General features: G+C 53.3%; 1 protein-coding gene across 1 annotated transcript; it reads right to left on the bottom strand.

The window, feature by feature from the left end:
* Nucleotides 1–3872: 3872 nt before the first annotated feature.
* On the bottom strand, nt 3873–12208 carry CDCA4 (cell division cycle associated 4). Its single transcript, XM_079126711.1, has 2 exons — nt 11995–12208; nt 3873–6334 (listed from the first exon to the last, which is right to left on the bottom strand). The coding sequence occupies exon 2, from the start codon at nt 6326–6328 to the stop codon at nt 5603–5605; it is 726 nt and encodes a 241-aa protein (XP_078982837.1). The 5' UTR covers nt 6329–6334; nt 11995–12208; the 3' UTR covers nt 3873–5602.
* Between the last annotated feature and the right edge of the window lie 3720 nt (nt 12209–15928).

Below are 15928 nucleotides of genomic sequence, written 5' to 3'. Positions count from 1 at the left end.
ACACTGTATGCACACTGGAACCCGTTTTTAAAAGTTGAAATGTAGCCTGGCACGGTGGCACATGCCTATCATCCCAGAGGCTTGGGAGGCTGAGGCAGGAAGATTGCAAGTTGCAAGTTCCAGGCCTGCCTCAGCAACTTAGTAAGGCCTTGTCTCAAAATTCTAAAAAAGTGCTGGCGGTGTAGCTCAGTGATAGAGCACCCTTGGGTTCACTCCCCAGTACCAAAAAGAATCCTGCTCCAAATGTCCTTTTCAACTTTTTTTTGGTAGTGGGGAGTAAACTCAGGGCAGACACGTCTGAATATGAGCTGAGTATTAGAGAACATTTAAGGAATTATCATCTGCGGAATTATTTTATAAACATGCTCTATTTTCCAAGGTTAACCTGGTTTTTAAGGTTAGAATGGTCTCCATAGCTCAGATTTGTTTAAAAATTGTTTCAGGGGGCTGGGAAAGTAGCTCAATGGCACAGCACTTGCCTAGCATGTGTGAGGCCCCGGGAGATATATATATATATATATATATATATATGTATATATATGTTCAGAAAAACACAACAGATGGGCAACACTCACAACTGGCCAACCTACGCAGCAGGCTCAGGGGCTGGTGTAGTGCCCTCTGCTGTGTACAAATGAGCATGAACAAGGGGCTTTCCAATGCACAGCGTCCTCCAGATACTCAGGTGCAGCCCCTCCTGAGTCCTTCCAGTGGAGCAGACTGCAGGCTGTGGTCAAGGGGTGCCCTGCCTGGTGTCAGCAGGGGCTGTGACCTCTGTCGCCCTCAGGGGAGCACAGGACGGCCAGGTTGCTTCCCCAGGAAGTGCACAGGGTGTGGCAAGCAAGGGCCCTGAGGCACGCTGGGCGCTCACCCAACCCCTCCCTCCAGCACACGCCCATGCGCCCACATGCACATACCCCTTCCCACACCACCCCAGACAGCTCCCCAGAGCAACAGCAATCTGGACGACCAGGAGAAAGCTTCTCCCATCATTCCTCACCAGGGGCTGGGTTTTGGGGCAGCCTGGATGGAAAGGAGATGAGGGGACCACCCAGGCTGAGGTGTGTTAGGCTACAGATCACACACCTGGGACTGCCGTGGGCCAGGCTCCTGCCACCTGTTCTGCTTGGAGCCTTGGTCCACTGCTGCCAGGCCAGCAGCCAGAGCTGGAAAGAGGGCAAGGGCATGGCAGGGATCAGGCCTGTGCCAGCTCAGGGCGGCCAGTGCCCCACCTGGCCCTGCCTGCACTCTGCTGTCACTGTGCAGTCAGCAGTGGGGCAGCAAGTACCCAGGGCCACCTGCTGGTCCCCCAGCTTAGCACAGGCGGGGCAGCAGCTTTCCTGAGTGCCAGGTGTTGAGCACGAAGCCACTTATGGGAGACAGTAGAGGGTAGGGGCAGTAGGAGTTGGTGGTTCAGTCACATCAGTTTCTGTCCTGAGTCCAGCTGCAGTGGCTTCTTCAGCTCCCTCTGGGCTTCACCTATGGGTCCTTCCACAACCCAGCTGACCATGGAGCAGCAGGGCAGCGTGACCGACCAGATCCTGACTGCAGGAATGTGGGGAACTAGCTGCTGGTCATTTAAATATTTGGGGGATTTTTACAAAAAGACGAGGTGTGGCCCACAGAGCACAGGGCCACAGGGATGGCTCAGACCTCACCTGGCCACCCAGCCCGTCTGCACGGAGGCAGTGACCCCCCGCCGTGGCCTGCTAGTGGGCTGCTCTGGGCCTCACTGTTGGGGCTCTTTCTGAACTTTCCGGCTCCCCTTCAGGTAACCATTAGCATCCTCTGCAAGAGGAAGGTCCAGCTAGTCATCCCTGTACTCACCTCCCATCAGTGGCTCTGGGAATGCTGGAAACAAACCACTAGCCAGCTTGGGAGGCATGGAGGGCAGACGGAGTGCTAGGCCTGGCACCCACTGGACAGGGCAGGGTAAACAGACAGGCCAGAGATGGCAGCCTGTGGGGAGCACTGGTGCCCCATGGGAGTGGCAGAGGACTCTGCTGTGTGACTCCATCTCCGGGAGAGTGCTTCCCACTACAGTCGCTGCAGGGCTCTGCCGTGCCTGAGGCCACTCGCGAGCCCAAAGACAAAGACACCACACGCCTCAGCTGCCCTGCCTTTCTTGTGTCTACTGAGAACCCTGGGCAGACCGTCCAGCACACACTGCATTGTGGAAAGTCACCCACTGGGCAAGGTGTCTTGTATCTGTAATTTCCACAACTTGGGAGGCTGAGGCAAGAGGATCCCAAGTTCAAGGTCAGCCTCAGCAACTTAGATCCTGTCTCAAACTAAAAATTAAAAAAGGACTGGGGATATATTCCAGTGGTTAAGTGCCCCTGAGTTCAAGCACAGTTCATTTCCTGTGACTGAACCCAACCACCAACACATGCAACCGTGCCAACCAACCAACCTGGGCCTGGTGAAAGTCCCAGGAAGGACATGTGGCACAGGTGTTGCAGATGGAAACTTCCAGAAACCTAGATACCAATTACGGCTGTTTACAGAGAGATGAACCCTAACTCTCCATCTTGAGGCTGATCTCAGCACATATTGGGAGTGCTCCAAGTTCACAGGTGGAGCCAGTGAGTCTACCACTTGAGGCTAGCAACGGGCCTGTGGGAAACTGAGTCGCCGAAGCAGGGACCCTTGCCTGGGGCTGCCAGCCACAGGTACCTTCAGCTCCTTGCACTGAAGCAGATCATCTGGTTACACCCTTGCTTCTGAGCAGCGTTTGGGAGGACAGGCACTTTGGTCTGAGTCCAGCTTTAACCACTGCATCTCCATCAGCTTCATGGGCAGTGTCAGGCAGAGGTGCTAGCCAGGTGAGGCCAGGAGGGATCCAGGTGCGGGCTAGTGGGCACGCCCATCAACATCATCCTTCTGGAGCTGAGGACTGTGTTGCTCACATGGAATGTCCTCCTGAGGAAGTCCACCCTCAAGCACTGTTGGGGAGAGTTGCATGATCCGCCAAACAGACTTCACACTTAGAGGAACATTCACGTGGTGGCTCGTGTTCTCTCTTCTTCCCTGGTACTGGGAACAAACCCAGGGTGTTCCCATCCCAGCCCTCAGCCTACAGCTACAAAGTGGCTGGATTACAGCCATGCACAGTGCACATGGGTGAAATCAGTATGCATTGCTTTTCAACCTTTAAAACCCAATACATTTCCAGGGCAAAGGGTCTCCAGGTTGTGTGGAACAGCCTATGCGAGGGCCACTTCCTGAGACTTCTGCAGCATGCTCCCTGGTCCTGGGTCCCCCCAAACTTATGTGCATTGGAACAGCATGCACACCTGGTGTACACAAACTATCAACTAAGTTAAAATCAAATGCCCACTTCTCTCAGCGCAGAGGGTTCAGGGTTTGGAAGCAGATCCCCAAAACACTGTAGTTTGAGTGACGAATTTATATTTGTTACTATATAAATAGTTTGTAAACAAAATTATCAAATGCTTGGAAAACTGTTTCCAGTCAATTACTTGTACCTACATCTTTAAAAAACACATATACATGATGTAAAAACTGAGGAAGCTGAGACAGGAGGACTACGTTTCAAAGCCAGCCTCAGCAACGGCAAGGTACTAAGTCACTCAGTGAGACCATCTCCAAATACAAAAAATAGGGTTGGAGATGTGGCTCAGTGGTTGAGTGCCCCTGAGTTCAAACCCTGGTACCCGCCGAACCCCTCCCCCACCAAAAAAACCAAAAAACAAAAAACCCACAACTGACAGGCCACCATGGAACAAGCACTTCCCAGGCCTACGTCTAAGTCCGGAGCATGAGGAACTGCTAAGGGGCTCTCAACGCAAGAAGTCCCACACGTTCCTCACCACCCGTGGCAGATCAGGGGAGGCAGCTCTGCCCCGGGTGTGGAAGCTCAGGGCACCAGGCCTCCGTGCACAAGGCCGGCACGCTCCCTTGCTTCATCTTACACTCGGCCAATCTGAAATGAACTCGTGAGATTTACAACAGAAATGCCGCAGAGAAAGCCAACACTGCTTGCAGTCATGCTATCGACACGCACCCTTGAGCAACCTGGGGGAGCAGTGCTCATCAGGAGGCAGCCCTCCACTGAGGGAAACAGAGAGCCGGCCGCGCTGCTGTGACGCTGCCTGACCCAGAGGCTCTACTAAGGTCAGGAAAAGGAAAACCATCGTTGGCTGGAGTATCCAAGCGAAGAGCCTCCCCTGCCTCCACAGGCAGGCAGACGGTACAGCTGAAGCCAACCAGGGAAAACTGACACAACACCTTCCCATCTTGGGTGTTGGACAGATTTTTAATAAAGTGAGGTTTACAACAATCCCTGCTGAACAATGATCATATGCACAAAGGAAAACAAGCCTTTCAGGCTGAGACAGGGACACCTGTGCGTGGCAGGCAGCAAGGACCTGGAGATGTGGCAGGCCGGGCACGGGGCCACACCAGCTCCCTTCCTGGGGCAGCTCATCACATGACCTTTCAGATCAAGGGGACATAAGTTACAGTCAGAGTTCTTTCATTCTGGACTTAAATTTAACCTTAAAATTCTGTTCTAGCACCAATTTAATTGAGCAGGTCTAAGTATTTCTACCCCAACAGCGCAGAGACATACCCTTTCTGACACGCGTGCCTGGCACACAGCAGCCCGCCGTGTATGCTCCAAAAGGGGCACACAGCTCTGTTAGGGCCATGCCAGGAACGTAGGGAAGGCGCCCTCTGTGACCACCTGAAGGAAGGCTGACTCTGCAGTCTCTGAAGAGGAAACGGTGCCTGTGATTTCCACACAAATCCTGACCTTTGCCTCCAGTGGCATTTGCATATGTAAATGGCCATCAATAGAGCCCTCCACCATTACACTAAGGCAGAGACAGGGCCTCAGAGCAGGTCTAGTGAAGAGGGTACCAGCTGCGCGGTTCCCATTTTAAGCGCACTCTGTCGTAACAGAACCTAGAGGGTCCTGCAAACGGCTGAAGTAGAAAACAGAACCCTTACACTGCTGCCTCACTGTGAAAAGAACTTCCATCTAAACCTTCCAACAAGGAAACACACCAACTGCAATCCTTCAGGTTACACACGTTTCTAACGTAGCAGCAAAGGGTGTTCATACAAAAAAATAGACTTTTAAGAAAATAACTGCAAAAATTTAAAGAGATAAAGTATAAAAAGTTTTAAAAAAATACCTTAAGACAAAATATTGCCCCAAATGTGTAAGACTGAGTTTTAAAAGTTCACCTATCTAGATTTAATGAGTTTGGGTGCAGCCTGTGCCTCGCCATCTTCCATGGGAGCTGCAGCCAGGACACTAAAGGAACGAGGGCCCAGGGCTATGGGACGCTACCTAGCCCAGGGCTGAGGAGCCTTCGGAGAGCCCCAGCTCCCAGCATCAGCCTCTGCCCTGCCCTCCCCAGGGAACAGGCACAGGTCTGGGGTCTGCAGCCCTTGCCGATGACAGTCTGCCCCAGGACACTCTTGGGATCAGCAGACTGCCCAACAGGGCTAGGACGCAGGCTGCAGTGGCGCGAACTCTTCACAGGACTGCGGCCCTGTGTGTCTGTGTGGCCACAGTACGTCGGAAAAGCTCTCTGGGGCATGTGGCCTTGTCCGTGGCCCACTGGGGGCCTCAGGTCTCCACTAGGATCTCCACCACATGGTCCAGTTCAGCCAGGTCAGACTTGCAGCTGGAGCCAGGAGGCGAGGCTGCTGCGGCAAAGCCCTCGAGCCCATCACAGAGGCCTGGCTTCACGCCCCCCATCACTCCTGTCAGCACAGTGTCCAGGTCGTAGTAGGAACTGTCCACGTCGGAGAACAGCTCCTCCACAGCACTGGGGCTTTTGTTCTCCAGGGTCTCAAACATCTGATCTAGAGACTTCTGAAAGCTCCCTCTGTTTTCCCGAGGGTTGCCCGAATCCCAAAGGCTGCTCTGAGGGTTCCTTGGCACCTGTGCTGAGCTGACTGTGGAAAGTTCGGAGACTGGGCCTTGCAAGGGGTCATCTCCCAGGTCAGGAGCAGGGTGCCCCCCCTCCGGCCCCCTCGCTGTGCGACACAGGATCTCTGTGGACACCAGGCGGTCAAGCGGCACCCGCCCCACACTCTGGGGTGCTGCCCCTCGCCATGCGCCATCCCGGCTCATCTCCTCCTGGATCTGCCGGACGGTGTTGGCGATGAGGACCGAGCGGCAGAGATTGGGCTCCACCAGCATGTGGCAGAGCTGGAGCTTGACCAAGGACATGTCCAGGAGCGACTGCCGCTGTAGGCTATAGGCAGGGACGGAGCCAAAGCCAGCAGGGGCACCCTCCCCGTCTTCCTCCTGGTCAGCATATTTCCTCTTCAGTCCTCGTGCAAACATCGTGCCCTGTGGGAACCAAGGAAGATGCCACTTAGCAGATCTCAGCACCTAGCACAGTGCCCCCAGGACACTCATCAGAGAGAGGGGCATCCACATACAGGCACAAAGGCATGACCTGGAAGGCAGCCCTGTGTCTGTGATGCTGGCATAGTCATACTGTCACCAACCACACAGCTCAAGGCTGCAGCACAATGTTTCCATCAACAGGAAAACAGAAACAGGGAGACTTACTTCTTTAAAGTGTCAGGCTGAAAATCTGTACTAAAAGAAATCTAAGCACTGGCGCCTGTGGGAGAAGAGGAACTTTGGGGTGAGGCGCAGAACACAGGGCCTCGGAGAGGACAGGGCAGGAGGGCTTTTCATGGCATCGTCATGCTGTCCTCCTTCAAAAGCCGATGTGCGATGGGATCCTCACTAGTGAGAGTCCCCTGCGTTTCACAACGGCTGGTTCCTTCCCTCCTAATACTAATAAAATTATGGTCATTTATGGGGGGCAGCTCAGTGGAAAACTGTAGCCCCAGAAATGCACAGATCTGAATGCCCGGCCTCCTCCCGCTCCAGCTGGCCAACCTTACCTGGCTCCACACACAGCAGCACTCTCAGAAGGGACGAGGGTCCCAGCAAACCCCATCTCGTTCTCACGCTGCGCCGCCCCGCCCCGTGGCCCAGCATGCCTAGGGCTCAGGGATTCCCTGGACAGGCTGCTCTCCATTTGACTTTCCTCTTGGGCCCAACTTGGTCTACTAAGTGCACTTGGGCACAAGTTTGGGGCTCAGAGCCATGGGGCCTGGCAGACTGACACAACCAGCATTCCAGTCAGCACTACCCCTCCCAGACCACAGTTACGCCAGGATGCATGGTCATTCTTCTTTCATGTTTGTAAAGCAGCAAGACATTTTTATTTCAAATAACTCAAGTTAAATGAATAAATTCATCAAATTATTCACAAACAGAATCTCTTAAATATGCAAGCTTTAGGATTTTTTTCCCAAGGGAGGCATGTGCTGTCCCCATACAAGGCAAAGGAATAAGCAGAGAAGTTCTGCAGTGTGGGAGAACCAGCTGCCAAGTGTCCTAGTGGGCCCCTCTTGCTGACCCCACCCTGGGATGGACAAGAAAAGATCCCCTGTCCTTCTAAATTTCCTTTCAAAGTCACAGATATCACCTCCCATGCACATGACACGTCAAATTTAATTGAGTTAAATAACCTCTTGGGCATTTGTCCCAAAGAAATGAAAGCCAAGGTTCACATAAAAAGGTATACAAGAGCATTCACAATGCTCCCCACAGTCCCCTCGGCTGAGGAAGGCTGAGAAGGGCCCAGCCACACCACAATCCTACTCAAAGCACAACGGAAGGCACTGGCGCCATCCAGGGCCACAGGAGGTCTCCTGAGGAATCCCACTCACACGACACTCACGCAGTGGCAAAATAAGGGGCCGGAGGGAATCCTGGGGTTAAGGGACAAGTGTGCTGGACTGCAGAGGACCCCACTCCCCACTGCCCCTGGCACCCACCTGGAGCAGCAGGGGACAGGTTTGCAGGGCCTCTCTGTCACTTCCTGTGGGTCTAGAGTATTTCAAACTGAAGAGTTAAGCCTGAGCCACAGCTTTTCCCCGGAGAGCAAAGTGGCATGACTACCCACCCCATCCCATGCCACACACACCAGACAACCGGTTCTCAATGAGCAGGAGTTTACCACCGACATACACTACACTCAATTACGTCTGGTATTGTAGCATTCAAGTTCTTTGTCTTGGTGCAAATTTAACTTTTACAGAGTTGTTTTTAAAACTCCAATCACATTTAAATCACTGGCATAAAACTTCTAAGTATATCAAGAAAATTAAGATTATGTTATACCACAGAAAAATTGTGTTGGAGGAAAATTAAATTCCAAAGATTCCTCTATCTCTTTCAGTCCTGGGTTTCTCTTTTCAACCACATTTAAAATTCCAACTCTGCAAGATTTAATGTAGGACTCAAACATCATAAATTGGGTCCTAGCTTATACCCAGAACTCCTGATTGCCCTCTCTGGCTTTGTAAACCAGGTAGGTCCACCAGAGGTCAGTAGAGCCCACCAGGGGCACATGAGGCAACTCACAAAAGTAGTAAGAACGGGGCAGGATGCACCCCTCATACCTGGACATGGCCCCAGAGCTACCCTGAACAGTAATGTCCTTGGCATCCCTATCTCTAGGTCATGAGCCTCTGGGCAGCACACTCCATGAAGACCCTCACACCAGTTCTGGAAGCCAGCTGGGGCCTAGGACCCCAGGACAACCTGGAAGCTATCAGGCTCTCTAGGAAGCTAAACAGCAACTTCCTAACTTCTTTCCTAACAGAAATGGCCAGAACATAAAAATGACAGCTTCTCTAGTTTCTGTCCCTGCTCCAGAGGTAGGACCAAACAGAGAGGGGCAAACAAATAGCCCCCCTCCACTCATGGAGGAGGCCAGGCCTGCCCACCTCCCCGCCCCAGCCCCCAGGCCTTCCCTCTCCCCCACAGCCTCCGCCTTTTCTAGCCTGCCTGGCGGAAGACAGCTCACTAGACAATCAAAGCACAAAACAGGCCGAGTGCATGTGATCTTGTAATCCCAGTAATCCCAGTGGTTCAGGAGGCAGAGGCAGGAGTTCAATCCCCAGTACCAAAAACACGAAGAACAAAAATGTCCCCCAGTTGTAAGCACTCAGAGAAAGCCAGTCACCCTGTGGGTCCCTTCCTTCCAGCCCTTTCCAAGGCAGTCTCCTCTATGCATAGTCCACTGCGAGCTCTGCTTCTGCAGCTGATCAGATGCTCCCTGATAGTCGCCTGCCCACTCAGAGCCTGCTGGAGCACGACAGGCTGCTCCAGGCCAGGTCATGCCACTCACCTACACTGAGCTTTCTGTCCCGGGTAACAGTGGTTCCTGGGTTAGCACCAGGGAGAGGGGCAGACGCATTCGGAAAAGGCACTGGCTGAGCACTGGGCTGACCTCTAGGTCGTCTGATTTTCTTCTGCACATGTGCTGGAAAACTCCCCTGCTGCTTGGCCGATTCTCTGACTGCTCCACTCCCCCACCTTTCCTGCCTCCCGCAGGGAGCCTTGTTCCACATCCATGTTTCTGCTGGCCTCACACTCTGCCCTTAGCCTTACTTTATCACTGCAGATAAGGACATTCCCCCACCCAGTACTGGGGACAGAACCAGGGCCTTGAGCACACCAGGAAAGGGTCCTACCACCAAGTTACAGCCCCAACTTGAGGACATTCTTTAAACATTAAAAATAAATGAGTCTCATGGATAGGTTGTGGTGTACCCTCACCATGGAATACAAATCCGCAACAAAAACCATAACGGCTTCTGTTAAATGTGGATGGATCACAACAGCCCACCTGAGAGTCTAGAACCCAGTGTGAGAGCAGGATGGCAGGCAGTGCTGCTGCTGGGGGTAGGCGACTGCCAGCAAGGGGCAGAGGGACTCGAGGATGTGGGGACACACCTATTAGTGACACAGGACACATCTGTCAATACTCACTGAACTGCACAGTATCTGTTCATTTTATTGTATTAAATTATACTTTGATTACAAAGTAAATAAGTCAGCTGATGGGATGATATAGGGCCACCACATGAAAATCAGAAGCCATTTTAGCAGCTGCCTCTTCTGCACATAAGGTGTGTTCTGTGCACCATGAGAAGAGTCCACGCTAATAATAGCATCCCTTACGAGTGCTCCTAATCTCAAGAAAGGGGTAATTTTGTTACTTCAATATAAAAAACACCAATGTTTACTACTACAAAAGAGAATAAAGTTCCTGAGCAGTTTTTACAATTTCATGAACCCAAAGTGCTATTGCCCAAAACCTGTGATCCAGAATAAAGGGACAATAGTGGGCTCAGGAGGTAAGTAAGGATTCCCGATTCAGATTCTGTGTCTGAGACCAAGTTAGCATGAAGCATGGTTCTGAGTGGCCTTACGGCCTGGTCTGGAAACAACTTCCTGCGGTTGGCCTGAGGTTGCTTAACCCTTCCAACACAGGAATGACAAGAAAGCCCTACCCCTGGGGGGCCGCAGAGCCTGGCTTCCTGCTGAGTTGTACAGAGTGTGTTAACTATCTCACATCTCCCTTATTTCCCATGTAGCCAGGCCTTTCCACATCCAGTTAGATGCCTCAAATCCCACCAGCAGGGTTTAGGCCTCCTCCAGGCCAAGCACTGTCCTGAAGACAGGGCCAAGTGAACAAAGGAACTCTGAAAGGCGCAAGGGACAGCAGAGGCCAGTGGGGAGCAAGGCGAGTGATTATAATTGCTCCCCTAGAGCAATCCAAGGGGGCAGACACAGGACCCCCACAGCTGCCATACTGTACTCCAGCAGCAGTTCTTACTGGCTGAAAACGCAGATCCCCAGTTTCTGATCAGGAGGGCTGGTGTGGTCAGGGACCTGACCCAACACTGACACCACTGCAGCTAGACTTGTAGCCACTGCCCACCACTCTTATTGTGGGTATGGGGCTTTTAAGGTGAATCAACACTAACAATTTCAATTTCTATCACACAATCAGATTCAGTCTGAAATATCTCATTAAAAAAGAGGCAGGGAAGATGTAACAAGTTGGGGAAGTGCAGAGGCCCCGTCTCTGAGGTTGATGTGAGTTCATCATTCCACCACTGTCTGCTGACAGCTACTACTTGCTGGTTGCAATTACTTTGGATTCTCAGGATAGGAGACTTTCTTATGCCTGGAAGCAGGTTCCAGTGGCAAAATGAGGGGAACTTTTGGCCTCCTTCCAGGATACAACCTGCTACTCTGCCTAGATGAAAGCCATGGCTGACTTTCTACTCTTTCACTCTAAAACATGGCGACCAGTGAAAATAAAGAGCAGTCACGTTTAAGAAGTTCCTATGGTGCAACCTTCACTTTGTCAGCTCATTTGACAGAATGGTTGTCTCAGTGCTCTGGACTGATAGGCCACACACAAAGGCCACCGGGGAGAAAACACGGAGGCTGTCCGGACAGTGCATCCCCGGAAAGTGCTCAGAACAGCCTTTTCCTTGGTGACGCTAATTCAGGGAAAGAAGCTCTTGCAAGTGTCTCTGGTGCTTTTCCCGGGCCCACCTAAGAGGGCTGGCGGGGCGTCCAGGGCGGCCCAGACCAACTCCGAGGAAGAGGGTCGACGGCAGCAGGCGGGCGAAGCCGCCGCGAGCGTCCCGGGTCCTCGTCCTCGGGCGCTAAAAAAGGCGATAAACAAGGGGAAGGCACTCCACTCGGTCCAGCGCTCCGGGGGACGGGCCCCTGGGCGGCCTGCTCTGCTAGCAGGACCCCGGCCAGGCCCGGCGCTCGCACGCGCGCTCGGGAGAGGAACCGAGCAGGAAGCGGCCGGAGGGAGGAAGAGGGTGGGCGGAGGGTGGACGGAGAGGGCCCGGGGTGGCCCGAGGGTGGACGGGTCGAGGGGCGGAGGGTGGACCGAGAGTGGGTGGGCGAGGGGCGGCGGGCCGAGGGGCGCGGAGGAGGCCGCCGGCAGGGCGTCGGTCCGGCCCGGAGGCGGCTGCCCTCCCCGAGGGCCGCGGTGCGACCAGCGCGCACAGGGCGGCGGCCGGGGAGCCCGCTGCGACCCGCCCACCCCGGGAGCGCCCGGCGCGCGCAGAGGCGCCGCACAGCCCGCCGCCCGCCCGCCCGCTCACCTGCGCCGCCAGGCCGGCCGCCGCTCCGCTCGGAGCCAGGGAGCTGCTCAGCGACCACAAAGGGTCGCCATGGCGCCGCTGCGCGCCCGCCGATTGGCTGAGCGCTGGGTGGGGCTTCGTTCAAACCGCGCGGGGCGGGGCTTCGGCGGTACGGCTTCCCGCGCGGCGGCGGCCGTTGGGCTCGCGTGCGCCGCTGCGCGCCGTGCGCCCCTCCTGCTCCCAGATGCCCTCGCGCCAGGCCCCGCCCCATCTCCCAGGTGCCCTCGCGTCCAGCCTCGCCCCCAACTCCCCCCTCGCGCTGCGCCCCGCCCTCAGCCCCCAGGTGCCCTCGCGCCCGGCCCCGCCCCTCCTGCTCCCCGGCTCCCAGGTTCCCCCGCGGGCTGGCGGGCAGGTCTACGCCGCGCCTGCCGTGCGGCTCTCGGGGCGGTGGGTAGTCGAGAGGGCGGAGGGTGCGCGTGCGAAAGCCGGGGTCCCCGTCCCGCTCGAGAGCAAAGAAACCGTGAGCGTAGGGAGCAGTGGCGGCTTCATAACGGTAGGGGCGGCTCGGTGTAGAGCGGTGCGCGACGCCCGGGTTCGTCCCCGCACCTGGAGAAGCGACCGGGGGCCGGGACCCGGGGCCTAAAAGCAAACGCTTGAGCCACGCCCACGCAGCAAGCGCGGTTCCCTGCAGGCGGACCTCCGGCGCCTGAGAACAAGACCAAGCCGGAGAAGGTGGGCGAAGGAGATAACACGCACCCTTAAGAGGGTGACAAGAAGTCCAGCCAGTCGCAACAGTCAACGCAAGCTGGAGCTTTGATGGATGCCGCTTTCCACCCGCCAGGTTTGCAGAGATCAGAAATGCACTCTGAAAGCTGGATGCGGCTTTCACCCAGTGTCCGGCATTCATTAAAGCATTAACAAGGCATGCCAGGACAAGGGACCAAATAAAGGTGGGAAACGGGGGTGGGAGGAGCCCAGATAATAGAAAGAGAGCCATGCGTGACCCTGATAGCGGAGTTGTCACGTTTTCGGGCAACAGTAATTAATGTATTCAGGAAAATTAACCCCCAAAGAACTAGAATCTTTTTTTTTTTTTTTTTTTAAGACCCAAGGGGAAGAAAAAGCATCAGTCTTAATTCTTTTTTTCCTTTTTTATATTTCTGTACCAGGAATTGAAGCCAGGTGCACTTCACCTCTGAGCTACAATCAACCCTTTTTATTTTGAGATAAGGTCTGGCTGCATTGTTGAGGCTGGCCTCAAGCTTGCAGTCCTTATTCTTCAGCTTCCAAAGTTGCTGGGATTGCAGGTATGTGCCACCAAGCCCAGCTTTAAATATCTTTTTTTAAAATATTTTTTAGTTGTACATGGACACAATGATTTTATTTTTATGTGATGTTGAGGATGGAACCCAGGGCCTCACGTGTGCTAGGGAAGCACTCTACCACTGAGCTACAACTCCAGCCCCTAAATATCTTTTTTAAGAGGCAAGTTTTCCTTAAGTTGCCCGGGCTGGCCTTGAACTCCTGGGCTCAAGCAATCCTCCCGCCTTAGCCTGCTGCATAGCTGGGGCTACAGTGTTGCCCACTATGCCCAGCTACAAGTCTCCAGTTTGCTGCAGAGTCAGCCAAACCTTGATGCTGAAACTTGGAAAGAGCAAGAAAAACTGACAGGCTAGTCTCTCATGAGCATTCCAAATCAGCATAATAAATAATCACAACCAAGTTGGCCGTACTCCAGGAATGCGTGGTTGGTTTAACATTCCAAAAGCAGACAACAGAGTTCACCACATAAAGAGAATGAAGGAGAAAAGGTATGAGAAAGCTGAGTAAGCATAGACAAAGCATCTGATAAAAAATTTGACATCACTTCATGGTAAAACAGTATGTGAAAGAGTCACATGCAGACTGAAAAACAGTCTGCAGCATTGCCCTCACTTCTGACGCCAAATGCAAGCTTGGGGGTCACCAGGACCACAGCCAGGTTTTAAAGATTCCCTAGAAGGACTCAGGACATCGAAGCAGCCACCAGAAGGAAGGACCTCCATCCTACACTGCAGCAGCCAACTCTTTCCCGTGACAGGGACAAGCTAGGAATGGGTCCTGAGCTCCAGCTGAGAACCAGCCATCAGTAACCAATATTGATCTCCAAGCACATTGTTGCCTGAAAGGTTTGGGAGCAAAGGACAACATGAAGCACCTGTTGCCTTTGGTGCCATGAGTAGAAGAGCCTTTTGTGTCGGCCCAGGAGTCTCCAGTCTCCCACCCACTACCCAGCACTGGCAACCTGCTGGCCATGCAGTGGTTTGAATATGGTTTCAGTGTTCCCCGGGGTTCCTGTGTCAGAAGCTTGGGCCTCAGTGTGGTGATTTGGGAGGATGGTGGGGCCTTTAAGAGGTGGGGCCTAGTGGGAGGTAAATAGGTCATTGTGGGAATCACCCTCCAAAGGGATGTCTGGGCACCAGTTCAATTAGTTCCCAAGAGAGGGTTGTTACGAAGGAGCAAGTCTGGCTCTGGCTTCCTGTTTTACCATGTGATCTCTTTCCACACATGCTCCCCACACTGTAATGCCATTCTGCTATGGGTCCCTTACCAGAACCAAGCCAGTGCCAGCACCATGCCCTTGAACTTCCAAAACTGTGAGCTAAATAAATCTCTTTTCTTTATACATTACCCATTCTCAGATATTATGTTACAGCATCAGAAAACAGACTACAAGCTTATAAGCAGGGTAAAATCTAACCTTCCATTTCCCTTTCCATCCTCTTTATGAAAAACAGCTTTTAACCTGCAGGGGGAGCCTGGAAGGGTGCTGGGAGTTGAACAAGTAAGCAAATAGTGTGGATGAAGAATTCAAGGCCTCTTGCTGTTGGAGAAGGGAGCTGCAAATAAGGAAAGGGGCAGGCTGGACCAGCTTCGGGGTTGTTGGATTGAAATTGGAGATGTTGACAAAAATCCAATTTTACTATGGTTAGATGTAGAAATAGATGCAGACATATACTCCCAGCTCTGAAACAAGACTATCCTGGCAGCAGCGCACACCCTGGAGCCCAGGTCTTGGCTTCCTAGCCCCACCAGCTCCTGGGAGGAGGGCTGAGCCAAGACCAGAGCCAGGTAGCTAACATCTGTACCACGAAGTGAGGAGTGCTTGAGTGAAGAGACAGGTGGAGAGGACACAGCACCAGCTTACTTTACGCAGCAAAAGAACAATTCTTGAGCCTGAATTAAATTCAGACATAGAAAGTATATAACGTGCAAAGGGAGATATAGGGCCCGACCTCACAGGGAATGGCAAGCTACCCAGAAACGTAAGATGCTTACTAACTACCTTCACAGTGGGGAGGCATGGCGGAGCCCATCTCACCCAGGCAACAGGAGTTGTTAGCATTGCCAGTCCCGTCCAGAAGACCACCTTGAGCCTGGGATGGGACACAGGGAACAGGCCTCACTCCAGGATTCCTGCTGGAAATGCTGAAACCTTGGTGGGAGTCCTGCAGATTGGACAAGCATCAGGCCTGTCAGTTTCTTTCTGTCGACTCACTCTGTGAGTCTGCTTACTTCCAAAGCACCCAGAGGTGTTGAGGGTAACGCGTATCAATTCTACGGCATGTGTGCTCGGACTGTGCAGAGTCTATGAACAAGAACAAGGAGGCCAGGGTGGGCAGGTGGGGCACATGGGAAGGGAGCATCCAGACCTTCCACACTACGTTTGCCATTTTTCTGTAACTTGGACATTACCTCAGCATGAAAAGTTGGATAAAAGGGCACCTGATCTTATAGAAGCGGAGATCAGAATAGTGATTACCAGAGGCTGGGAAGTGTTGGGGAACACCAAGCACAGTTAGGCAGGAGGGGTGAGTTCCGTGTCCCACAGTGCAGTGGGGTTCACCATGACCACAGTGTGACCTTATAAAGACCTAGCAGAGAGGAGCTCAAAGATGCTAAACTAAAGTGTACA

This window comes from Sciurus vulgaris, assembly GCF_902686455.1.
Source record: "Sciurus vulgaris genome assembly, chromosome: 2".
Lineage (NCBI taxonomy): Eukaryota > Metazoa > Chordata > Mammalia > Rodentia > Sciuridae > Sciurus > Sciurus vulgaris.
The sequence above is the reverse complement of the archived record's forward strand: the minus strand, read 5'-3'. Positions and strand labels throughout refer to the sequence as shown.